Here is a 26,236-nt window from a genome sequence, read left to right as displayed (position 1 = left end):
CTATTATAGGTAGCTTATTTTACGAAATTAACAAAACTTGCTATTCAAACTCGAAATAGATAAAAAGAAAAAGGACATGTTTAGGCCAGTCTGATTATAAACGCAGATTCTATAGGGAGAGCCTTCTTTTTTTTCTTCCCTCTTTTAATCTAGGCCCAACTCTGGTTTTCTCACTCTAACCAACGATTGACGTGAAACGCGGGTAGTCTAAGACGCCCCCGGCGACAGCGAAAGCCGCTCCTTCCCTAGGATTCTATGGTTCTCAGGTTACTCTCCCCATTGAAAACTCTATGGTTCCGGGGCGAGCTAGGAGGCCTGAGTTTGAAAACCGTGGCGGGAAGATGGCGGCTCCACCTGTCACCAGGCCCGGTTTCCCGCGACAGGGTGGACGCTGGGACTGTGGCTTTCCCTGAACTGCCAAGAAGAGTTCGCGATGAATCTTGCACGCTGGAGTGGGAAACGGCGGCGTTCAGCATCAGGCTCCGACTCCTTCTCGGGAAGCGCCGGTGACAGCAGTGACAGCCCCCGGCTGCCCTCGGGGCCGGTGCTGAGCCCACCTCCGGGCCTGGGCCGCAGCTTGAAGGACCGCGGCTGCCCTCCGGCCGGAGCTGCAGGTACTCCCAGGCACTCTGGGCGGCGGCGGGCGAGGTGGGCAGCTCAGCCGGGCCGCACGTCGGGAGGTGTCCTCACCGCGCGGAGTGGCCTGTTCGCGCGGCTTACTCGGCCTCTACTCCCCTTCTCAGTTTGTGATTCGGGCCTGGGGCGGCAGGTCACTTTCTGTTCAGAAAGGATGTGCTTTCAGCCCATACTCAGCGACCGCCTGGTAGTAACATTCAAGTGGTTTCTGGGTCTTTCGACCTTTACAGCAACAGTTTCCTAGTTGGCCAAATTTCATCGCCCGCAGGGGCCTCTCTCCTAGTAGTGCCCAGTGCTCCTTACAGATCCTTGTATGGGATGTGCGTTGTGTCCGGGTGTGCTTTCAAGAGCCTCCTTCCATCACATAGGAATTCCGGACACAGTGGAGGGCTACCTACTGAAGTCAAATGTTAGAACTGAGTTCAACTGTTAATTCCTTTTTTCTTTTTTCCTGAAAGGGGAAGGGGAATGCAAGCAGACAGTTCCTGAGGATCAAATGGACAAGCTGCTCTTGGCAAACTGGGGACTTCCTACAGCGGTTCTGGAGAAATATCACAGTTTTGGTGTAAAAAAGATGTTTGAATGGCAGGCAGAGTGCCTTTTGCTTGGACAAGTCCTGGAAGGAAAGAATTTAGTCTATTCAGGTATTCAAATTTGTGCAAATTAATTTCTCTACTGTTTTAAAGACATTATGAATGTAAAGGATACTCTATTGAGGTAGTTATGATTTTTTTAAAAGGTGGATGAGGCAGTGCTTTATAACTAGAGAAAGTATTAAAATAATATGTATGTTTAAATTATTCAAATTGCATTACATGGCTGAGAGGAAAAGGCAAGAAAAATAACTTAGAAAGCAAGGCAAACAAGAACTTACTCTGCCAGCCATTCCTCTCAACAAACATATCCCAGAGTGAGTGTGCAATGGGAGATGTAACTGCTCTTCCCTCAGTTGATCTCAGTTGCTTTTCAATGTGTGAACATTATACTTTATAGGTTTATAAATTGATCTGCCTGTACAGGATTGTATACACAAACAATACGTAATATACTTTATGGAAGATTTATGTGGGCTTTCAAGAGCAACTCTGACGTACATACTTTTTAACCTTTTTACTATATTGACTTTAGAAACTACTCGTTTGGTAAGATGCACTTTGTATCCATTTTCTCTGAAATTGTGAGTCATCCAGATTCTTTATTATGGCTGCAAAAAGTAATTAGACAATTAACTTATCAGTAGATATAAGTTCAGGCTAGGGAATCAGACTAGTTGAGTTACACTGGCTCGTAACCTTGCAAGTTACTAGACAGTGCTTAGAACAGTTTTTGACATATAGAAAATACATAGTAAATGCTAACTAGTGGCAGTGGTAGAATGATCTGACCATTTCAATTGCTTAAACCAAAACTTGGGGACCATTCGCAACTCTGGTCACCAGCACACTTCAGTTAGCACCATGTCCAGTTTCTGTTACCTCAGATGTCGTGATTCTGACTACTTCTCCCTGTTTTTAGCTCTTTTACCTAGTTTACTATCATCTTTCTTCCACATCATGCTCCCTATCATCTTAGTTTTTGCAGTAGCTTTATACGTTTATCTTTTCTCTCTGGTGTTGCTCTGCTCCTGCAGCCAAAGTGATCTTTATAAAGTACAAAGCTTTATATGAGCTTGTCATTCCTTTTCATAAAACTCACTACTTATTCTGCATAGCTTTCAAGATAAATTCTAAAACTCCTTACACGGTGGGATTATAAAACTCTTTCATGTGACACATTTATCACTCTTCATTCACTCCCCTCCTTGTTTTATATGTCAGGCTTACTAAATTACTGTCATCTGAACATACCGGGCTTTCCTCCAGGCCTTTGCCCATGCTATTTTTTTTTGCTTAGCATTCCTTTCCTCTTCCCTTCTCACCTTCCTTCTCATAAGTTCTGTTTCCTTTCCGTAAACTTTCTTACAGCTCCTTTCCTTCAACTTCTATTATAGTTCCTATCACAGTGTATGAAAGTTGTTCGTTTTCTTCCTCAAAGCAGAGGTTTTAACCATTCATTACTTAACGGAAAGGATCTTTAGGTACAAGCTAGGTACTCAATACTATTCATCATTTATTGCTGATAAAAAGATTTATTTAATAATTCTCTATATTCACTGTGAGACTATCTAGAGAGCTAGTTTAAAGTCAGGGACATTTAAGAGTGTAAACTTTTCAATCCTAGTTGGGGCCTTAATGGTAGGTTAATCTTAGGCTCTGCAGTTACTGGATATGTTTTAAAACATTTATTAATGCAGTATATCAAATATTACTTCTTTTTGTGATAACCTTGTGGGATAACATGTTTTTAGCTCCTACAAGTGCTGGGAAGACTCTTGTTGCTGAGTTACTTATTTTGAAGCGAGTTTTGGAAATGCGGAAGAAAGCTTTGTTTATTCTGCCCTTTGTCTCTGTGGCTAAAGAGAAGAAATACTATCTCCAGGTAATGTTCTTGTACTGATTTTGAAATTGTGATAAGGCCCATTATTGGCAGCTGTGGCTTTATTCATTTGAAATAGAATTATAAAAGCAAGTGAAAAATAAAGTTTCTTTTATTGCATCCCAATGTAGCTTTAAAAGTTTACCATTTATGAAGGGAAACTTTTTTATTATTGCATAAAGGAGAAAGAGCCATCAAATCAAAAGAGTAATTGGTGAAAGTTGTGTTAAAATTTATAAACTTTTCCTTAGGAAGTAAAGAGAATACTTCAATTAGCATGTAAGCATGCAAATTAAGAATGAGCATTTTAACTGAATAGTAGGATAGACTGAAGCATGGAAAAGAAAGAGTGTTTAAGGAAGCATGTCCCATCCCAACTGAGGGCCATTTGGGAACATTTATGGGATGGAGAACAAGATCCATTTGTGCTTAGGTAAAGCTCCAGGCCTGTGATCTGTTCCTCTGTTCTGCAAAAACGAATGATAACATTTTTCATTTGTGTGATACTCACTTTTAAGGCATTTTTACAAATACAATGTTTCATTAAGTAGAATAAATTTATTATTGTGATTTCTGCAGTGAAAAAATGTGCTGTGGAATGGCAAGATTATTGTACTGTGGTTCAAAAAATGTGGGTTCTAGCCCCACTTTTGCCACTGACTATGTCTTCAGGCCAGGCACATAATCTGCTGGGCCTCAGTTTTTTCCTTGATAAAATGAGGATGTTAACCCTAGTACTGTGGGTTAATTCAGAAGCGTTTTATTGAATGAACAGCTCTAAAATTCTATGGTTCTACAAATCTTTTTAACAATTATTTCAGAGGCCAAATAGCCAACAAAGCTGATCCTATATGGTAACAACCTATCAACTTAGACCAAAGTAACAAAATGGTGAAAGGATCCTTTTTATTGAGAAGGTATGTTAGTTAAAAGTTGAACTAAAAAAAATTAACATCAAAGTCCCACTGCATTTGACTTTTGAAAACTTTTCATCCATTATATGAAAAGTTAGTGGGATAATGAGAATATTTTCCTCATGAAGTATAAATTTATTTCTTAAAGTGTTACATTAGTGTTAAAGAAAGAGCTAGGTTTTTGCTTATTAGATTAAAAATGTTAGTGCTTAATGTAGTTTTTTTCCAATTTTCTATAAATAGCTGTTAGAACTGCTTTGATTGTTAAACGCTATCATTAAAATGGCATACTTAATTTTATTTGACTCTATCTTAACAGAAAATCTCTGTACCGAGTTTTGTCAATTCTAAGCTTCTTATTTTTAGTATATGATTCTAAAAAGAACCAGCATGTGCTGGTCAGGAACAACTAACAGTAATCTGATGAATGTCTTTAGATACTTATGTCTGTGTTCTAGGATAGAACCAGTCTACAATTATGAATTTCAAATATTTTCACCTATATTGTTCATTTTTACTCAATTCAGAGTCTGTTTCAGGAAGTAGGAATAAAAGTAGACGGTTATATGGGCAGTACCTCTCCAACAGGGCCTTTCTCTTCCTTGGATATTGCTGTCTGCACAATTGAGAGAGCCAATGGTCTGGTCAATCGCCTCATAGAGGAAAATAAGATGGATCTGTTAGGTAAGAAAATTAGGAAATAAGGAAATACTTTCTATTGTTATTTTTACTGGAATGGAGTGGAGCTGTTGTGATTTCTACATGTCTCATGTTTTTTTCTCTTGTTTCTTATCTACTTCCGGAGGAGAATTGGCATCTGTAATGTTAGGAACTCTGTGTGAAAAAAAAAAAGTTTTTGTGTTCTGCTGCTGTTATTGACTCTTCTTGTATTTTTGCACTTTACAAAACATAGAAGATATCCTTGAGCCCTCAAATCATTTTTCGTTGCTTCTTTCCTGTCTAAACTTTGCCAGGAATAGAAGGAAGCATGCTAGGGCTGGATCTACTGTCTCCCTAATTAGTGTATATGTTTATTCATTACCATATTCTAGTGCTATGGTATCTAGATTAGGCCTGTACCCAGAGGCTACCATTTAGCAGGGAAATGTAGGGAGCTACAGAAACTGACACTGTATTTGAACTTGAGACTCTAAGAAGATTTTCTACTTTAATGCTTTTTTTTTTTTTTACCACTTATGAAAGCCCACTATGTAGAGGTATCAACAGGAAGAAAATAGTTGTAGCAGCAACAGAAGCATCAAGAGGATCAGTTCGCTCCTCATTAACATCCTGGTGAACTTAAATAGTAAAATTGGGGTAGGGTGGGGTAGGGGTGGAGAGTGAAATCAAAGATTAATAAGACATGAGCTCTGCTCTATAAAGCTTGGAAAGAGAAATCACATTCATCAATTTCTATCAGAATTGTCTTATTGTGACCCTATTGGACTTTAAATATCTTGGGTATTGCAATAGAATCTTATCAAGTGTTATATCCAATATACCTAGTACAGTGCCTGGCACACTAAGTAGAAAAAATGTTTTATGAATGAATAAATGTGGAGATAACTCATCATACAGTATGATTTGGAGCTAGCTTACTGTTGAGGAAAAGGAGCATCATATGTCGTTAGGAAATAGTCTGAAAATTTGTGGAAGGGACACCAAGTACATGTGGAATCTATGATATTATGAAAAGTTTAACTAAAGAAGGCTTTGGTTGACACTAAATTTTCAGTAATTCTTGAGCATTATTCCAAGTGCATAGACTGGTTTGATTCTCCAAGTAGTGGAAAAGGAGATTATGATCATATTTATCCTTGTAGTAGGGTGACTCACTTAGCTTACCATAATTAAACCAAAACATCCCTTAAAAACATTTCTTTCTTCTTGATCTGATTCTGTTTTTCTAAGCAACTTTCTAACATCAGTAAGCTTGCCCTGGCCGTTTTCCCCATAGAAAAGTTAATACACTGAATGACTATCATAGATGTCTTTGATACCTCATTTTGTACATATATTTCTACAACGTTGCCCATTAAGAAGTGTCTAAGTAGCAAGAGGCAGTTTTCGCGGAGTTCACCCAGAGTTAGTGAATCACTGGTTTTTAGATCTGTAATACATTGTAGTAGGACCTCTTTGATACCTGAAATATCTTGGAAAAGAATTGTCCATTAAATGGAACTTGAGTTTTGTTTTATGGTTAGAAATTTGCATCATCTGCAATGTATTATAATGACAGCTATTTACTGTATAAGATATAAGATATTAAGTGTTTTAAAATTCTTCTTGAGGGGGCTAACCTGGTAGTATAGTGGTTAAGTTGGCATGCTTTGCTTCAGTGGCCCAGGGGTTGCAGGTTTGGATCCTGGACGCAGACCTGTACACTGCTCAAGCCATGCTGTGGCGGTGTCCCACATTCAAAATAGAGGAAGACAGGCACAAAGGTTACCTCAGTGACAGTCTTCCTCAAGCAAAAAGAGGAAAATTGGCAATGAATATTAGCTCAGGGCCAATCTTCCTCACCAAAAAAACCCAAAAAACCTCTTGGAATTGTGAAATTCTGTAAAACCTAGTATCTGGAAAATCTCCTTAGGAATGGTGGTTGTGGATGAATTGCATATGCTGGGAGACTCTCATCGAGGGTATCTGCTGGAACTTTTGCTGACCAAAATTTGCTATATTACTCAGAAATCAGCATCTCGGTAAGTACCTGAGACATATATTTATATGTAAATAACTTTATATATTTATATATATGCACATATATTTAAATAACTGAGTTCCTGAAATTTCAAACAATGTTGAGAAAGTGTCTGCGAAAGTGCATAATAATTGTGAGTCCAATAAATTAAAGGAGAAGAAGAAGAAGAAGAAAAAAGGAGAATAGTACTTATTTAGAACAAACTCATGTACAGCAGTTCATTTTTGTTCCAAAAGAAGTATTTCAGGCTGAAATTGATTTTAGGTTATTTTGTAAACATTCTTAAGTTTCTGACTGCTCACCACTTTGTGATAGGATTTTAAAAGTCTAGTTTTTGTATTTGTCAGTTATACACACATTTAAGTAGTTAAGATTAATTTTGAAAAATATCATTTCCTAATTCCTCACTCCCAGAGGCAGCTACTTTCAGCTCTTACAGCTTTTTAAAATATTTATTTACAGTGGTATCTCTAAATGCAGTGACTTGAGTTTTTAGTTTTACACATTATATATTGACTTCTTACTATGGAAGATGAATATCTAGCTTTTTTTTATATTCTTTACTCACCCCACCAATCTCCTCCCCGAACTCCTACAGTGTCTTTTTATCCTCTCATCATCTTCCTATTGCTCAAATATAGTTATGTCATAATTTTACTTAGATCAGTATTCAGTGTTACACTATTATGACTGTATAAATGCAATTGTCAATTGAGCCATGTAGTGTATTATGGTTACTTTTACTTTCTAAATAACTTTTTGTTTTCAGTGAAATTAATAAATGTCTTTTTTGTTTGATGGCTTGCTTTTCTTGGTTTAGTTATCACTGATTTCTCCCTAGCCTCTTCCCCATTTATGTAAATCTCCACCCAAAATGTTTCAAAACATTTGCTATTCTACCAAATTCACTTCTTGAGGAAGTTTCTCCTAAAAGCTTTGGAGTTGTTCTAGTCTGGGTAGGTAATCTATATATGTGCTGCACAGCAGTTATCTTGGGATCTTTCTTTATCATAATCATTTGTTCTCATTCTTGTTTGCTTGAATCAGAGTCCCCTTTTTGGGATCACATGTCTTTCTCTTGATTTACTGCCTATTTTTAGCAGGGATATCTTCCAGGAAGTTCCACTTTATTTCAGTGTACAGGCTATAATGGGTATAAATGTTTTGAAAATTCACATCTGAAAATGCCTTGGAATTATTTTATAGATTATCCAGGTATGAAAGTCAAGATTTTAAATATTTTTGCTTTAGTGTTTTCAAGAGATTACTTCGTTTTCTCATTACTACTGAGAAATCCAATGCCATGCTGATTGTTCATCCTGTGTATAAATTTTTTTATTCTCTCTTGGAGTTTTTAGGAGCTCCTTTTCTTCCTCAGTGATATGAAATTTCACACTGACGTGTCTTGGTGTTGGTCTGTTTTCATTCATTGTGCTGGGTACTCAGTAGACTTTCAATCTGGGAGCTCTTGCCTTTCAGTTAAGGGAGATGTTAATACATCTCTCATGGTATGTGAGAAAACATGCAGATAATCATCTATCAGTAGGGCTATAAAAGATATAATTAATACAATTAGCAAATTTGACCTAATGGATGTATGTAGAACAATTACCAAATAAAAGCAGAAAATGTATTCTTTTCAGTTACATAGGAAACATTTACCAAAAAAAATTACCATGTACTGGGCCATAAAGCAACATATTTTAAAGGATTTAAGTCATTTAATATATATATATATATATTTTTAAGATTGGCCAATCTTTTTTTTTTCTACTTTTTCTCCCCAAATCCCTCCAGTACATAGTTGGATATTTTAGTTATGGGTCCTAGTTGTGGCATGTGGGATGCCACCTCAGCATGGCCTGATGAGCGGTGCCATGTCTGTGCTCAGGATCTGAACCAGCGAAACCCTGGGCCGCCAAAGTGGAGTGCATGAATTTAACCACTCGGCCACGGGGCCGGCCCCTAAAATATATTTTCTGATAATGGTGGAATTAAGCCAGAAATAAGTATAAGAAAAGCATAACTAGAAAATGCCCATGTTTGGAAATTAAATACATTCTGACCAATTTTGGGGTCAAAAAAGTAATCAAAATAGAGATTAGAAGATAGTTTGAACTGAAATATAATAAAAATATCTCCTAACAAAACTTGTGAAATGCAACTGAAGTTATTTTGAAAGTGAAATTGATAATATAAAAATGTATATATCATTAAAGAAGAGAGACTGAAAATTAATGAATTATCCATCTCAAGAACTTAGAAAAAGAATAGTAAAATAATGCCACAGAAAGTAGAAGGAAAGAAATAATAAAGAAAAGAGCAAAAATTAATAAAAGAGGAAAGTCGTTATCCCGAACATTAAAAAAATTCTACAAATTGATAAGAAAAACACAACCCAGTATATCACTGGGCAAGGAGCTTGAACAAGCATTTATAAGAGGATATCCATATGGTCCATGAACATGAAATGGTGCTTAATCTTATTAGTAGCCAAGGAAATATAAATTACCTCCTCAAAGAGATATTACCACGCATTCTCCAAAATAGCTAACATAAAAAAATTGACAATACTAAGTGGTGACGAGGTTGTGGAACAATAAAAACACATGGATTGTGGGGGTGTTACTTTGGTACAGTCTCTTTGGAAAACAGTTGGACATTATCTAATAAAATTGAAGATAATTTGTGACCCAGTAATTTTACTTCTAGCTATATACCCTAAAGAAATGTAAGCATGTACATACCAAAGGACATAACCAAGAATATTGTTAGGAGCAATATTTGTAATTAACGCTATGTATCTTTTAACATCATTTTAATTTGTTTTTCACAGCCAGGCACATTTATCCAGTCCTCTGTCTGATGCCGTGCAGATCGTTGGCATGAGTGCTACTCTTCCTAATTTGGAGCTTGTGGCTTCCTGGTTGAATGCTGAACTCTACCACACCAACTTTCGTCCTGTACCACTGTTGGAGTCAGTAAAAATTGGAAATTCCATATATGACTCTTCAATGAAGCTTGTGAGGGAATTTCAACCCACGCTGCAAGTGAAGGTAAGTCAGTATTTTTACATCACTACCACCAATACTTTGTATGTGATTTCATTTTCTAGCAACTTGTTAACAGTTTTTGAATTATGTTATGGATTAAATTAGGGATTGCAAAGTAGATAAATAGACCTTACATACCCATTAGAAGGATTATTAATAATAAGCTCATAACTTTCATCTTAAAGAATTGGTGATGATGGTGAGAGAGGAAATACAGTTGTGCCTTTAATTTAAATGATTATCATTTCCTATAAGTAATAAAAATGACTAATTTTGTAGATTTTTCTTTTTAACTGGGAAACGATTTTTCTTATGGCTTAGTTTACATTAAACATTAATGTGGGAAAATTAACCTTTTGTTAAATGGTAGGTATAATATTTAATAGAGTAGAAAAGACATTATTTTGGAGTCACACAGACCTACCTCTGATACTTAATAGAGATACTTGATATGACTGTGTTATCGGTTGAATCATAAAACCTCTCTGAATGTAGTATCTTCATCTATAAAATGAGATGTAACATTTATCTTTAATATTGTAAGAAGGAAATATGATTTTTAAAAATTGTCTAGCATCTGGAAAGTGCTTGATAAATTCCCTTCCTCACCCTAAATACATTTAAAAAGTTTTAGTTCACAGTATTTTTCTGAGCCTGGTTCTTTAATCCTAAGGTTAAAGAACTAGCTCATCATCTGTGGAGTGAGGCATCTATTTTTATGCAGAGCTGTGCCTCTGAGTACTGAAATAGCTAGGGTAAGTTTAGAGCTGGGAATAAGTCTAAATTTATGTGTTCCAGTACCCTCATAGTTATGCATTTGTAGCCTCTGTATGCCTGGGATGGAATCTTATTCAGTTGCTTTGCTCTGTACCGCAAATTTCACCTGACTATGCCTTGGTTACCTCAATAAATATATATGTAAACACATTCATTTACTCTCCTGTTAATCTTTTTCTTCTCTTACCATATCTATGCCTCCATCCTATTTGAATCACTTTCAACTCTTACCTGGATTATTGAATAGCCTCATAATTGATCTCTCTTTCCCAACCTTGTCCCCTACAGTCTATGCTTAAATCAGGAGGTAGTGATCTATTCAAAATGAACATCAGGTTATGTAACCATTCTACTTAAAAACTTGTGATGGTTCCCTGTTTCATTTAGAATGAGAGCCAAGGTCTCTGTAGTAGCCTACAGGGCCCTGCATGGTCTGCACCTGTTCCCCTAATGCTCTCAACCTCACCTGCTATACTCCTTCTCCCTCCCTCCACAGCCTTTTTGCTGTTCCATGATATGCCAAGAATCTCCTATCTCAAATTTTCTTTGTCTGGAATGCTGTTCCCCTCAGGCATCAGTATGGTTTACTCTTTTCATCTTTGGACCTTTACTCAAATGTCACTTTCTCAGACCTTCTCTGGCCACCTTATCTAAATTTCAATGTCCTCCTCTTCCTGATCCCTATTTTCCCTGTATTATTTTTCTCCTAAGCACTTTTCAAAATCAAACATGCTGTGTTTTACTTATCTTGTTTTCATTATTATCTATGTCTTCCTATTGGAGCAGAAATACCCTGAAGCCAGAGCTTTTTTTCTGCTTTGTTCTCCATCCCCAGTGCCTAGAACAGTATCTGGCACATAGTAAATACTTGTTTAATGAGTGAATGGATGGATGAATTAATTAACCCAGTTTTGATAACTTCTGGTTTTTAGAACTCTCTGGGCCACCACTGGGCATTCAGGCATGCTCTTTGTTCTGCTTGAAATGTTTCCTCTGTCTCCCAGTTACCGTTCATTGAGATGATGCCTCCCCTCCTTCATATCTCAGCTAAATCATCGTTTTCTCAGGGAAACCTTTCTTTCAGATATTTCTGTCAAATATGAGGCCTCAAAACATCATAAAACTCTCTTTTATAGTACGTCTTATGATTGTATTTTACATTTATTTGTTTAGCACTTTGTTTCCCCGGTGAGACCTAAAACCCTTGAAGATAGGACTTTGACTTTCTTTCGCTCACCATTATATCCCCATCCCCTGAGGATTGGAAGTCATTAAATATTAGTCGAGTGAATAGAAATACTTTCTTCTCGCCTTACATCATAATGAAGTTTATTTCTTCTTTCCTTTTGTTACTGACTTTGTAACAGATTTCTATTATGACTTTGAGTAGAAATCTTCCCTCTGAAGCAAAATGAGTGACTTTAAACTGATGTGAAAATGTTTTGAAAAATCACTGCAGTGGCTATTTTGCTTTCTTTTTTAGGGAGATGAGGACCATATTGTTAGTTTATGTTATGAGACCGTTCGTGATAACCATTCAGTATTACTTTTCTGTCCATCAAAGAAATGGTGTGAAAAGCTGGCAGATACCATTGCCCGTGAGTTTTACAATCTACACCATCAAGCTGAGGGTAAGTTACTGATGGACATGAAAGCCTCCATACTTAGTACATTTGCTTGAAAGTAATATTAATAATTATATTAGCAAAGCATGGCTGTCTTTCATTGTTGCCATCACCTGCCCACTCAACACTCCTTTACAAAACTTTTTTACATTACAAAACATTACAAAATGTTTTTGTGCTTTTATGATTCCTCCTCTCCTTATCCTCCCTGTAGACAACGTATACACACACTCAGGCTAATCTTCAGTTTGTTATGATACTGGATTTGTACAGGTATATACTGAGGTTCTTCATCTGGGATTCATGGGCTTTGCGAGGGTGATCTTTGAAGCCCCTAAATTGTATATAAAACTTCACATAAACACATTTTTCTGGGGAAAGCAGCCATATCTTTCTTTGTATTTCCAAACTCTAAAAAGAATCACATATATACGTACATACATATATATATATACACATATATGTTTATATATACACATGAATATTAAAATAGCTTTATTGAGGTATAATTTATATACAGTAAAATATACCCATTTGAAGTGTGAAACTTAATGAATTTTAACAAATATATATACCTGTTTAACTCCTACTGTAATCAACATATAGAACATTTCTATCACCCCAAAATGTTCTCTTTTCCTCTTTTGCTGTCAATCTCCCTCCTCTGTCCTCAACCCCAGGAAACCACTGATCTGCTGTCTGTCACTCTAGACTAGTTGTGCCTTTTCCAAGAATTTCATATAAATGAAGTCATGTAGTATGTATGTGTCTTATATGTCTGGTTTCTTTCACTCAGCATGATATTTTTAAGATTCAAGTTGTTACATTTATCAATTTGTCCCTTTTTTATTGCTGAATAGTGATCTAGTGTATGGCTATAATCATTAGTTTATTTTTTTACTGATTCTAGGATGTGCACTGTTCCCTCACCACTTTTACTAGGCTGTGGTCCCTTGGGGTCCAAGATAAGTGTAGGGAAGACAGAGACCAGTTCTGGTCACAGAATATTAGGATATTTATGACTTTATTATGCCAATGGCATCATGAGAAGGCTCTGCTCCAACATTATAATATCTCTTCTAGTTCCTTCTTACTTGATATTTTCTGTACTATGCCAACTTATATTCCTTATGTTATACCATGATAACTTATATTCCTTAATAACTAGAAACATTACTATTATTTTCTTTGCTTGTGGTTCTGTTATTTTGATTTATAGCAGTGGTTCTCAAATCCTAGTGCTTGGACCTGGAGCCTGGACAATGATGAAATTTTCATGAGAAAAGTAAAGGCAAGGCAGCACATTTTTCATAAAGCTGAAGTTTAAATTCTGAAATTACCCCTACTAATTTTTTATGTTAAAATGACTCTTCTTTTTAAATAAAGATATTCATTAATGATAATTTAAAACAATTTTTAATTGTCCTTAGCATAATAAAACATTGGCAACCCTTTGTGGGTCATCAAAATTTTAAGAAAAGTTTACCTAAAAAATTAAAAAGTATGAGATACATTAAAATATATTTTATGAGACATTTTACTAATTCAGAAACCCAAAATTCTGGGAAATTCTTTAAGAAAACATAGTTCCTGCATCTAAGAAAGTTAAGTCTTATTGGGGGAGAAGTTTACACAGAGAGGTAAAAACAGAAGGTAAAGTGTGATTAATTACCACATTGCTACGAAAGAGGCTAAAAAAATTGTCGTATAGAACTAGTCTCCTAGATGGTTAGTGGGGCACACTCTGAGCAGGGATTTTGATTTTTGGGCTGTGAGTGGTAGTCAGTATCTGTAATCCTCGCCTTCCTTCAGCTGGTTCCTTTGATCCCCTCCTGTGGGTTTGATCTCACTCTAGTATAGTGTTTCCTAAACTTTGGTAAACATTAGAATTGCCTGGGGAGATTTTAAAATTTCTAATGTCCAGGTTGCACCCTATTACATCGCAATGTCTGGGGGTGAGAGCCAGGTATCAGTATTTTTAAAAGCTGTGCAGGTGATTATTATATGTAGTAGTTTTGGAATCATTGCCCTAGTTTTCAGATCTTTCATGGCTTAGGCAGATGGCACTTAAAGACATCCAGCCAGAAGTGAACAGTGTTGATAATTTTTTTGTGGCAGGATTGGTAAGATTGTCTGAACTTCCACCAGTGATATTGGAACAAAAGGGCCTCCTAGAAGTGATGGATCAGTTAAAACGTTCACCTTCAGGACTGGACACTGTATTACAAAAAACTGTACCATGGGGAGTAGCATTTCATCATGCAGGTATCCATATTTATAATCTCTTATTAAGAAGCCCCCCCAAAAATCCCCATAATTTTTTCATTTTTATATTTGCGTGCATTTGATTTCTTGTTAACCACACTTAATACTCTTAGATTTCATTTTAAGGAATTGTGTGAATGAGATTAAACAAGCGTAAAATGACCGTGTTTAGATTTACTTATCTGTATAGTATATAAATACTAGATATATGCTTTTTTGTACAATTGTGGAAGCAAATTCTAAAATTGTTACCTTTTTATACTTTGTTTCCTTAAAATCTAGGTTAGGGTGGTACTTGCTTCCCTAATTTTATGCCATTCTGAGTGTCTCATTTTATCTCAAGGAGTATTGAAATATTCTCACGAATATATCAAAATCAAATTAATTTTAGAACATGTCATATTGTATTTTGAGAGAGCTAGGAATATTTAAAAATTAAATAGGTTGTCAAAATTGCAACAATTACGACAGTCACTGAATTAACTTCTTTCAGGGAGTGGTCTGTTCATGATCATATGTGCTTAAGGATATGATTAAGAATATATAGTTTCTAAGATTAGGAATTTAACCTTTTCAATTTATATAAAATTTCTATCATGCTATATGTAAATAAATTTTTAAATGTATATATATATATGTATGTATATACATACACATACAAAAGAATATTTTCATTGTATATAACTTATGCATACTAATAAAATGAATACCTGTGGATCTGCCAATTAACTTACAAACTAGAGCCCTAATCTTTTTTATTTTTTTAAATAAAATAAAAAAGAAGCCAGATAAGTATATATCCTATAGGCTGTTTTTCATTTACTCATGTATTTATTCTTCAGACATTTATTTATGTCAAAACTATGCATGACCACAGTGTTGGATAGGTCCTGAAGATACTGTGATGAATAAGGCATGTCTCCACTCTCAAGGAGTTCAGTCTAGAACAGGGCTCAACAAACCACAGTCTGCTGGTCAAATCCAGCCCACCATTTTTTTTAAAAATAAAGTTTTATTGGAGCACAGTCGTGCCCATTTGTTCTGTGGCTGGTTTCATGTGACAATGGTAGGGCTGAGTAGTTGCAACAGAGACCATCTGTCCTACAAAGCCTAAAATATTTACAGAAAAAGTTTGCCAACCCCTGGTTTGGAAGACATAGAAATGTGCTGGGGGTGGCAGATTATACTCTTAAATAAATAGACTGTGACAACTTCTTGTTTATAGTCATAACAGTATCTTGAAAAAAATCTTTGGAGTCTTGTAGCAGATTCTCAGATCCATTTGTAAGTGATCGAGCACAAAATTTTCATTATATGTCAATAAATATGTGTTATTGTAACTTTGTTTTTTTAGGTCTTACCTTTGAGGAGAGGGATATCATTGAAGGAGCCTTTCGTCAAAGTCAGATTCGGGTCTTGGCAGCAACTTCTACTCTTTCATCTGGGGTGAATTTACCTGCACGTCGTGTAATTATTCGGACTCCTATTTTCAGTGGTCGACCTCTAGATATTCTTACTTATAAGCAGATGGTTGGTCGTGCTGGCAGGAAAGGAGTAGACACAGTTGGTAAGTGAGTTTGAATTTAATTGTAGAAGCATTGCTTAAGGCCAGTGTCAGTCTATTTGAAATTTGACCAGTGCCTGGCAACCATTTTTCATCATGCTATATTTCTTTGTTATCCTAAGCACTAATGTCATCATTTTGGATTTACTTAATATTTATAATGAGTATAAAAGTTATAATGTTCATTTGTGGTCAACCATTAATTTTCTCAAAAGAGAATTAAGATTTTCTTTTGAATTATGTGCAATGGACTGATTCAGTAATGTTAATCAAGATGACTTATTACATTTAGCTGGAAGATAATTTTTAATTTCCAATATAGTCTACTATTTAGCAGACAAAAGGAGTAATTTTCATAAGTATTAGTTCTCTCTAAGAGACAGTTCAAATAGGGATCTTGAGAACTGGGAATCACTCTCAGACTTTGGGAATAGGAGCTTCACATACCATCTTTTTCTCTCTAAATTGGTGCTGGCTCTGAAAACACCTTTTCAGTTTCTTATCTTGTACAGCAAGTAATGATAATATTACCAGCAATCCAAACAAAAGTTTTGTCTTAAGCAATGAAGAGGAGGCTTGTTTGAATTAAATATCAAGTTAGCAGCAAATATTATTTATAACCTGCTACATTCTTCTGGGTGTGACTACGTTGTTATGAGTCTTCTACATTAAAGAACCTTGGGAGGAACGTTCTCTGTCACTCATCTTTCTTCTCTAGGATGTGGTTTATGGACTCCAATATTATACTGTATATCAAATAAACGGGCAAATAGTTCTGTGACTACTGAAGAGAAATTAGGATATCCAGGATAAAAGGCAAAGTATTAATGGGAAAATAGGTGGAATATTCTGGGCACCAAAAGCTGGGTAGTATACTGAGGAAGTGACTTTTAGAATAACTGACTTGTCACGTGAAGTCCCCAAATATAGTCAATCCTTGTTATGTGGATTTCATATTTGTGAATTTGTCCACTTACTAAAATTTATTCCTGACCCCCAAATCAGTACTTGTGGGGCTTTCGTGGACATGTGCAGGGCAATGAAAAATTTGAGTCTCTGCCACATTTTTCACATTTTTTTGCGTTTTCTTGGTGATTTAACTGTTTAAAATGACCCCCAGGCATAGTGCTGAGGTGCTGTCTAGTGTTCCTAAGTGTAAGAAGGCTGTGATGTGCCCTACAGAGAAAACAAGCATGTTAGATAAACTTGGTTCAGCCGTAAGATAGAGTACTGTTGGCTGTGAGTTCAATGTTAATAAATCGACAATATGTGTTAAATAAGGTGTCTTTAAACAGAAACACATATAAAACAAGATTTTGTTTTGATTGATTAATGAAAATGTTGTGTCTAGAGGCTTCAGGGAAGCTACCCCTGTATTTTCCCTGGGAGCACTGGTTCAGTATTCCCTAATTCAGCGTTGGCAGTGACTTATGGAACGTAACTACCACCAATAACAAGAATCGACTAATTTATTGAGGACTAGATTAGTTAGAATGTAAATTCACTGCTGTAACAAAAGCTAAGATAATAGGTGCTTAAACAAGGTAGAAGTTAATTTCTTCTCATATAACAGTAGAATTGTAAGTAATCTGGGCTGATATAGTGACTCCAGTGTCAGGGACCTAGTCTCCTAGTTTATTTTTCCATGTTCAACAATTTAGTTTTCCCATGGTATAAGATGGCAACTCCAGTCTCTGTTATCACATCTGCATTTCAGCCATCAGAAAGGGGAGATGAGGCAGTAAAGGACACGTCCTGCCCTTTAAGGGCACTTCCTGGAAACTGCATGTAGTATTTCTTCTCACATACAATTGGCCAGAACTTAGTCACATGGTTACATCCCCCAACTGCAAGAGAGGCTGGGGAATATAATCTTTAGCTAAGTGGCCATGTGCCCAGCTAGCACTTAGGGGTTTTATTAAAGGAGGAATGAGAGAATAGCCATTAAGTCTCAGCCTTGGCAATAAATGACTCTTCTATCTATAATCTCTGAAGAGCTATTGATCTGCCCCCCTTTTAAGCCCTAAAAATTTTGGTGTTAAAAAAAAACCTACCAACTCATTGGATTTCTCCTATAGGTATTGAAGAAGTTTATCCTGCTTCTGTTTTTTACTTTACCTACAAAATATGCAGATTACATGTATATGTTTAAAGAGTGAGGGGAACAGACTAAACATGCCCTTCCCATTTCTCTCTGCCTCCCTCTGCGCTTCCCCCAGCTCTGATTTCTTAGACTCACAGCTTTGGAGAGTGGAGTGTAAGTTTATTTTACACAGATACTCTTCTTTCAGGTCCAAAGGATCTTTAAGATCAGGTAGAAGATGAGGTTTTATTTGCCTTTCTACATTCTTAGCTGTGCTTATCTTTCTCATGGGGAAGAGTAATTGGAAGGTTGGTGCCCTGGCTAATTATCAAGCCTTAAGTCAGATAACATTCCAACAAAACTAAAATATACCACAATAACTTTGTTTCTGAGATCCTGGAAGCTTCTGAGATTTTGGCTTTGTATAATGCTCCATTTCAGGATGGCATATGGTTTGCTCAGAACTTCCAGCAAGTGGGGAATGTGCAAACATAGTGTTTTACATCAACTACAAAGATGTAAATACTTGTTCATGCTTTTGGACTGTGTAGCATCTTTGCCATTTCTATGCATTTTATAAATAATGATAATGTTTCCTGGACAGTTCATGATGTTTTATTTAGATTACACTTTAATCTTTCTGTGGATTTCCTGGAACCTTCCAGTGTAGGATGATGGTGCTTTGTGCCGAAATAGTGATTTGCAAGTTAAATAGTTAGTAATAAATAATTTGATGCTAATTAACTTCTCTATTGTGGTATAGTTACTACCTCCCCAGACAGGTGTGAGCAGGAACCTGGACATGTATACTGGCATCAATTTGGGCATTTTCATAAATCTTGATCATCCTGAAAAAGAGTTGTCCATTTTCTTGAAGAATCAGCCCAAAGTGGCTTTAACCTTGCTGCTAATGCTAGTTGATCCATCTTCTAGGTAAATTTTTTTGTCTTAAGCTGGGCTATTTTGTAGTCACTATAAGAGCCAGGTGATATATTTTATTCACCTGTTTTTTTTTTTATGGCCCTATATTTTTGTTATTATATGTTGGATGAATAACCAATGGTCATCAATTTTATAGTCCCTTATATTTGTCCTATTTTGATTCTCAATTTGGCAGTCAGTGTTCGGAAAGCATCATCTGTATCTAGTCTCTGCCTTGGGTGATTAGTATATACCACCACAGTGTCACTTTTATTTTTCTCTAATGCAAATAGCCTTCATTTTGTCTCTTGAGCATCTTATTTACCTGCTTCCTTTCCGCAACTATTGGATTCATTTTTTTTGTTTGTTTTTTAAAATTTTGAAGTCAATTTTTTTTTTAAGATTTTATTTTTTTCCTTTTTCTCCCCAAAGTCCCCCAGTACATAGTTGTATATTCTTCATTGTGGGTCCTTCTAGCTGTGGTACGTGGGACGCCGCCTCAGCGTGGCTTGACAAGCAGTGCCATGTCCGTGCCCAGGATTAGAACCAACGAAACACTGGGCTGCCTGCAGCGGAGCGTGCAAACTTAACCACTTGGCCATGGGGCCAGCCCCTGGATTAATTTTTTAATAAAAGATTATGGTTTTCTCTAGTCTTAATTATTATAATAATAGTTTATGTTTGTATAAATTGTATACGTTTTTACTTTATAAGTGCTTGCACATGTTTTTGTTCATTTGATTGTCACAATAACCTAAGCATTTAATTAGTGAATGTTATAATGTAATTTTTAGGTATCTGTAAATATTTTTTTTTTTTGAGGGCGATTAGCTCTGAGCTAACTACTGCCAATCCTCCTCTTTTTGCTGAGGAAGACTGGCCCTGAGCTAACATCCATGCCCATCTTCCTCTACTTTATATGTGGGATGCCTCCCACAGCATGGCGTGCCAAGTGGTGCCATGTCCGCATGTGGGATTCGAACCAGTGAACCCTGGGCCGCTGAGAAGCAGAACGTGCGCACTTAACCGCTGCGCCACTGGGCCAGCCCCTCCATAAATATTTTTGAATTTATATTATCATCATGTATAAATAGTAATAATTTGCATTTTCCTTTCTAGTTTTCAAAATACTTCTATTACTCTTATATACTTAATTATTCAATAATAATAGTTAATTCTGGAGTTGGGGAGAAACCTTTTTCTCTACCTTCTTAGGTTTTATGGCTAGTGCCTTCAAATTAAACTGAAAAATGACAGATTAACAGGAGAAAAGGCATACATATTTTATTGGATGTTAATATTTTAATTTTTTATGTGTACAGAAGCCTACAGAGAAAAGAAGTAAAGACCAAAAGAAATGATTAGATGCTGGGGGCTAATATACCCTTTTAACAAAGGGTGATAAATTGTGGAAAAGTGACAATACAAAGGAAAAGGGATTTTGGCTGCTAGGGGTGGTAAATTGTAGAAAGGTAAATATTCTGGAAACTAATGGAAGTTAAGGATTATTTGGTAAGGTTTGTGCAGACCCATCTTCGTGCTGACTTTCTGTTCTCAGTGATAAGAATTGTTCTCCTGCTGTGGGAGATGTGAAGGGGAATACCTCACAAAGAAAAATTTATGTCCTGCCTGTAGGCAAATAAGGAGAGGGTGAAGAGCTCTTTCTGTGTTTGCTGCTTTCCAGTTGCCTTCAGATTAAAATAATCTTTATGCCAAAGTGGCATATTTGATGTGGTGTATTCTGATCCCCTTCAATGCAAAGTTCAGAAAATAAAAACATTAGTGATAATTCTGTGACCATAACAACCACTGTCATCTATTATTTCCTTTTAAACAAGTAAGACAATTTAAATTCTCTTTAGCAGATATCTTATGGAAATGTGTGGGGATTTTGCAAATGTATGGTGTTTTGGTTATAGGTGAGAGTATATTAGTTTGTAAGAACTCTGAGAAATCAGAAGGCATAGCTCTACTTCAGGGATCTCTAAAACCTGTTTGTAGCTGTCTGCGGAGACGAGAAGGAGAAGAAGTAACTGCGAGCATGATAAGAGCTATTCTGGAGGTAAGAAAGAGTTCATTAAATTACCATTTATACCATTTTTACTATAATACAATGGTAGAACTTTAATATATGAAAAATCTTACCTGTGTGTTTCTTTAGGAGATTATTTGTAGCCTTCCCAAGTCTGAATTTTTCTATAGTGATTTCCTGGAGCTTAATACAGCTAGGGCTATATCAGTCTGTTTCAAAACAGTGAATCAAAAACCAAATGCCAGATTTAAAAAACTTTTTAGATAGTCCTTATTTTCTGAATTTAAAAAAGGTTGATAAAAATGGACCCTAGTTTCTCTATCCAGATAATACCTGTTGACATTACAATACAATCAAATTACAAATACACATGATTAAAAGTTTCAGGGGCTGGCCCAGTGTCATAGTGCTCAAGTTCATATGCTCTGCTTTGCAGCCTGGGGTTTGCTGGTTTGGATCCTAGGTACAGACCTACACACCACTCATCAAGCCATGCTGTGGCGGCATCCCACATAGAAAACTAGAAGGACTTACAACTAGGGTATACAACTATGTACTTGGGCTTTGGGGAGAAAAAAAAAAGAGGAAGATTGGCAGCAGATGTTAGGTCAGAGCTAATCTTCCTCACCTGAAAAAAAGAAAAACTTCCAAACAGTATGGAAAGATCCAAAGTGAAAAATAAAACCTCTGCACAGAGTCCTCAAAGGTAACCCCTTTTAAGTGTTTCATGTATTCATCCAGAAAAGTTTTCTATTCATATACCAGCATGCCTTGCTGTTGCTTTCAGAACCAGTGCTGGGGATACTGGTATCTGTATTCATACTCTTTTTTTCCCTTTTAGCTCATGGTTTGGAAAAAAACCACAAAGTAATTGATAACATAGGGTTGGTAAAGATGTAGAAAGTAGGTACTCTCATACACTGATGAAACTCTTTTAGAGGGCAACTTGGCCATACCTACTAAGATTTAAAAAAAAATGCACTTATCCATTTATCTAGCATATTCACATCTAGGAATTTTACCTAGGGATGTATTTGTGAAATTATATCAAATTAAATTACAAGAATATTTATTATACCACTATTGGTAATAAGAAAAAACTGGGAACAACCAAAATACCATTGATACTAAATAAATCTTGGTAAAACTATGCTTTGTGGTCATTAAAAACAATGAGATAGCTCTGGTTAGGGTGATTTGGCATGTTTCCAATATATGTTAAATGAAAGAAGGCAAGGAGCAAATTAGTATATGTAATAGACTAGTTGCAGGAAAATGATATCCACAAGACACGACTGACTTCATCTTTTTCTACACCTATTTCCACCACTCTTCTGGGTGGGAAGTATTCAGTACTAGCATTCCTATATGCCCGCATATTTCAGAAGGAAAGATGAGAAGAATTGATGTGGTACATGACCATGAGCCATTAATACCTCCTTTGTAGATGTTAGTTCTCACATTTCAGATAGATAATAATTTATTTATTTTCATTTATGAGAAAATGTTTATCTACTTTTAAAGAAAACTTTTCATGTTGTCAGTAGGTGTTATCTACATTTATAATGAGTGATGATGGAAGAGTTAATAAAGAGTCTCTACATTAAGATGCTGAGAAGATTTTAAGATAAAATCACTTCATTACTTTTATATCGTGAGGGCCTACATGTCTAATTAAAAAGTTACAGAAAATTTCAAACCTCTTCTATCAGGTAATAGTTGGTGGAGTGGCAAGTACATCACAAGATATGCAGACTTATGCTTCTTGCACGTTTTTGGCTGCAAGTATGAAAGATGGGAAGCAGGGAATTCAGAAAAATCAAGATTCTGTTCAACTTGGAGCAATTGAGGCCTGTGTAATGTGGCTGCTAGAAAATGAATTCATCCAGATTACCGAAGCTAGTGATGGAACAGAAGGTAAGTATGACTTCTTAGTTGCAGTGTACTCACTTTTTCATCTTTAGTGGCTTAGAGCATGTAAGACTGCTTAGTAAAAGGAAATTGACTTTTCTGGCAGTATAAAAGGAAACTGATTTTTCAAGTAATGTGTCAACTCATTTTTAGTAAGTCAATGTTATGTTCAGTAACCATCAGACAATTAGCATAGAGCCTGCTCATAAATATCTGTGCATTGGGCAAGATTCTGTTTGTAAAATTCCTCAGAGCCTAAAAGGTTAATTACACAACATGGAAAGACAGTGTTTTGTTTTACTTTTAACGTTTTGTCTTTTATTTTCCTACTCCCACCTCCAAACCAGGAAAGGTATATCATCCAACACATCTTGGTTCGGCAACTCTTTCTTCTTCACTTGCTCCAACTGATACTTTAGATATTTTTGCTGATCTTCAAAGAGCAATGAAGGGCTTTGTTTTAGAGAATGATCTGCATATTGTCTATCTGGTAAGTTCTGTTTTTTTCACTATTGTGAAAATGGAAATACATTTATAGAATCCTGAACATTGAAGATCCCCTAAGGGAACATCTTGTCTGTTTTCCTTGACTAGGCTAGTAGCGGGAATAGAGAAAAAGAAGTAAGAAGAGAATTGTTTTAAAGTAATAAGCCAAATTTTCTAGTGACCTTTTAATCTATTTGCCTACTTATCTATTTTATCCAGCTTCCTTTCAAAAAGGATTTGAAGTGATTTATAAAAAACGTATTTTACAGTATACATGAGAACAGCAAAGGACAATGAGCTATCAGGAAATTAAAGATAAGATCATAATGTAAAACTCAAGCAAAAGTTGGTACATACACTTGCATGCCATTTAGTCATGTAAATTGCCATGGCCAACTTTGGTCCTGGGCTTTCTAGCAACTACAGTAAAAATTCATAAGATAAAAAACAAAAAAGTTGGGAAAAGCACTGCATTTTATTGCCTAAGAGAAATTTAGTCCTAAAAAGACATGACGAGACTTATATTCTTGATATAATCTCTATAATGAATGCAATAAAGAACTTTATAAAAGACAATCTTTTATAAATATTATTTCTTATAACAAAGATTTTGATAAGGATTAGATAAAATAGAATTTGAGATCATGTTCTTTGGCAAGAACCTGGGCGGAAATACTTTATTTTGCCAGTTAAGAGCAGGTGTGGGGAGTGAGGTAAGCACGATGGTGGAATAGGAGGTCCCTGGCTCTGTCCTCATCACAAAAATACAGATTAGCAACTAATCACAGACAAGAACACCTTTCTAAAAATCCCAGAACCTCATAGTGAGGTTGAAACACTCTCTTGGAGCACAAAAGCTAAGAAAAGGCACATTAGAAGGCTAAGAGCAGTGGTTCCACTTTGACTGCATTGCCCTTCCCCCAAGCCAGCACAGTGCCACACTGAGAGGGATGCCCTGGGCCTACAGTTTCTCCAGTATGAAAAAGAGAACCCAAGGCAGACATCCAGCTTCACTAGCATTCCAGGAGTTCCCAAGGAGGTCCACTTCTCCCTCGCCTCATGGAAACACTGAGGGAATAGGCAAGGCTGGACCACCTGAGACCAGCTAGGAACAGATAAGAGGGGTGGAACTCACAGTGATTAGTTTGTGGATTATGGTGGTGGCACTACATCTTTTCCAGCCACTTCACCCAATCAGAGAGCCCAGCAAGCGGTTCCACCCGCCTATGGTGCCAGACTGACTGCCCCATCTGGCCAGGAAGCAAATTGAGCAAAGCCTGCGGCCCTGCTCAACCAGGGAGCCTGACTGTAGAGCACAGCCTGGAATACTACACGATCACAGAGTTCATCCAATAGTCCCACCCAAGTGTGGAGCACAGCCTCTGGCCACACCTGAATATGGAGTCACTAGCAGCACCACCTGGTCAGGGAGTACAGTCTGTGGTCCTGCCTGACCAGAGAGCCCAAGCAGTGGCCCCCACCCAACCACAGAGCTCAGCCAGTGAGTCCACCTGACAATGGAGCCTGGCCAACAGCCACATGTGTCTGTGGAGCCCAGGTGGCAGTCCCACCTGACCAGGCAGCCCAGGCAGCAGTTTGGTCTGAATGCAGAGCTGAGAAAGTGGCCCTACCCAACCAAAGACCCTGGCAGCAAGCCCTGCCTGCCCTTCTGTGGACTTTACCAGCTGGCCCTTGGAGAACTCCAGGCTAGGCTGAGTAGTGAAGGTCTTTCCCTGCTGAAGCAAACCTATAAAGACTATAAGAGGTGACTGCTTCCTCAAATGCACAGACATCAACACAAGTATACGAGAATAATGACAAATCAGGGCAACATGACACCATCAAAGAAACTAATAAAGCTCTGATAACTAAACCTAAAGAAATGGAGATCTATGAACTGGCTGACCAAGAATTTAGAATAATTCTCTTAATGAAAGTTATTCAGGAAAACAGAGAGGCAACTAAACAATGTTAGGACAACAGTCCATGAACAGAATGAGAAGTTTAGCAAAGAAACAGAAACCATTAAAAACAAACAGACAAACAAATAGAAATCCCAGAGCTGAAGAATACAATGACTGATCTGAAAAATTCAACAGCTTCAAAAGCAGACTCAATCAAGCAGAAGAAAGAATCAGTGAACTCAAAGATAGGTCATTTGAAATTATACATTCAGAGGAACAACAACAACAAAAGAATGAAAAAGAGTGAGAAAAACCTATTAGACTTATTGAACACCATAAAGAGAAATAGTATATGCATTATTGAAGTCCACGATGGGAAGAGAAAGAAAATGGCAGAAAGTCTATTTAATGAAATAATGGCTGAAGACCTCCCAAATATGGGGAGAGATATGGACATCTAGGAACATGAAGCTAAAGGGACCTCAAATAGTTCAAAGAGGACTTCACTGAGACACATTATTATCAAATTGTCAAAAATCAAAGAATCAGAGAATTTTGAAAGTAGCAAGGGAAGAGAGGCTCATCATAAAGGAAACCCATTCCTTCCTAAAAAAGGAAATCCTCATAAGGCTTTCAGTGGATTTCTCAGGAGAAACTTTGCAAGCCTGGATAGAATGGTATGATATATTCAAAATACAGAAAGAAAAAACTGCCAACCAAGAATACTATACTTGGCAACGCTGTCCTTCAGAAATGAAGCAGAGATAAAGACTTTACCAAATGAAAGCAAAGCAAGTTCATCATCACTAGATGAGCATTATAAGAAATGCTAAAAGGAATTCTTTAAGCTGAAATGAAAGGATGTTAATTAACAATATAAAAAACATAT

General features: G+C 36.6%; 1 protein-coding gene across 8 annotated transcripts in view; it reads left to right on the top strand.

Moving 5' to 3' along the window:
* The first annotated feature begins 304 nt into the window (after window positions 1-304).
* The window catches only part of POLQ (DNA polymerase theta), a 98,767-nt gene continuing 72,835 nt past the window's right edge, over window positions 305-26,236 (top strand). For 7 of the 8 annotated variants that reach the window (XR_011503174.1, XR_011503173.1, XR_011503172.1 and 4 more), the window contains exons 1-12: window positions 305-614; window positions 1,095-1,280; window positions 2,984-3,114; window positions 4,553-4,709; window positions 6,619-6,727; window positions 9,563-9,782; window positions 12,040-12,187; window positions 14,300-14,446; window positions 15,801-16,013; window positions 20,934-21,076; window positions 22,759-22,963; window positions 23,305-23,447. Coding sequence is in view for 5 of the 8 variants with exons in the window: in XM_070508940.1 (XP_070365041.1) it covers window positions 434-614; window positions 1,095-1,280; window positions 2,984-3,114; window positions 4,553-4,709; window positions 6,619-6,727; window positions 9,563-9,782; window positions 12,040-12,187; window positions 14,300-14,446; window positions 15,801-16,013; window positions 20,934-21,076; window positions 22,759-22,963; window positions 23,305-23,447 (1,983 nt within the window). In the remaining 3 variants the exon portion in view is untranslated. Of the gene's footprint in view, window positions 615-1,094; window positions 1,281-2,983; window positions 3,115-4,552; window positions 4,710-6,618; window positions 6,728-9,562; window positions 9,783-12,039; window positions 12,188-14,299; window positions 14,447-15,800; window positions 16,014-20,933; window positions 21,077-22,758; window positions 22,964-23,304; window positions 23,448-26,236 lie in introns of those variants that run through there. The other variant, XM_044771506.2, reaches the window with a different exon arrangement.

This window comes from Equus asinus, chromosome 5, assembly GCF_041296235.1.
Source record: "Equus asinus isolate D_3611 breed Donkey chromosome 5, EquAss-T2T_v2, whole genome shotgun sequence".
NCBI classification, from domain to species: domain Eukaryota; kingdom Metazoa; phylum Chordata; class Mammalia; order Perissodactyla; family Equidae; genus Equus; species Equus asinus.
The sequence above is the reverse complement of the archived record's forward strand: the minus strand, read 5'-3'. Positions and strand labels throughout refer to the sequence as shown.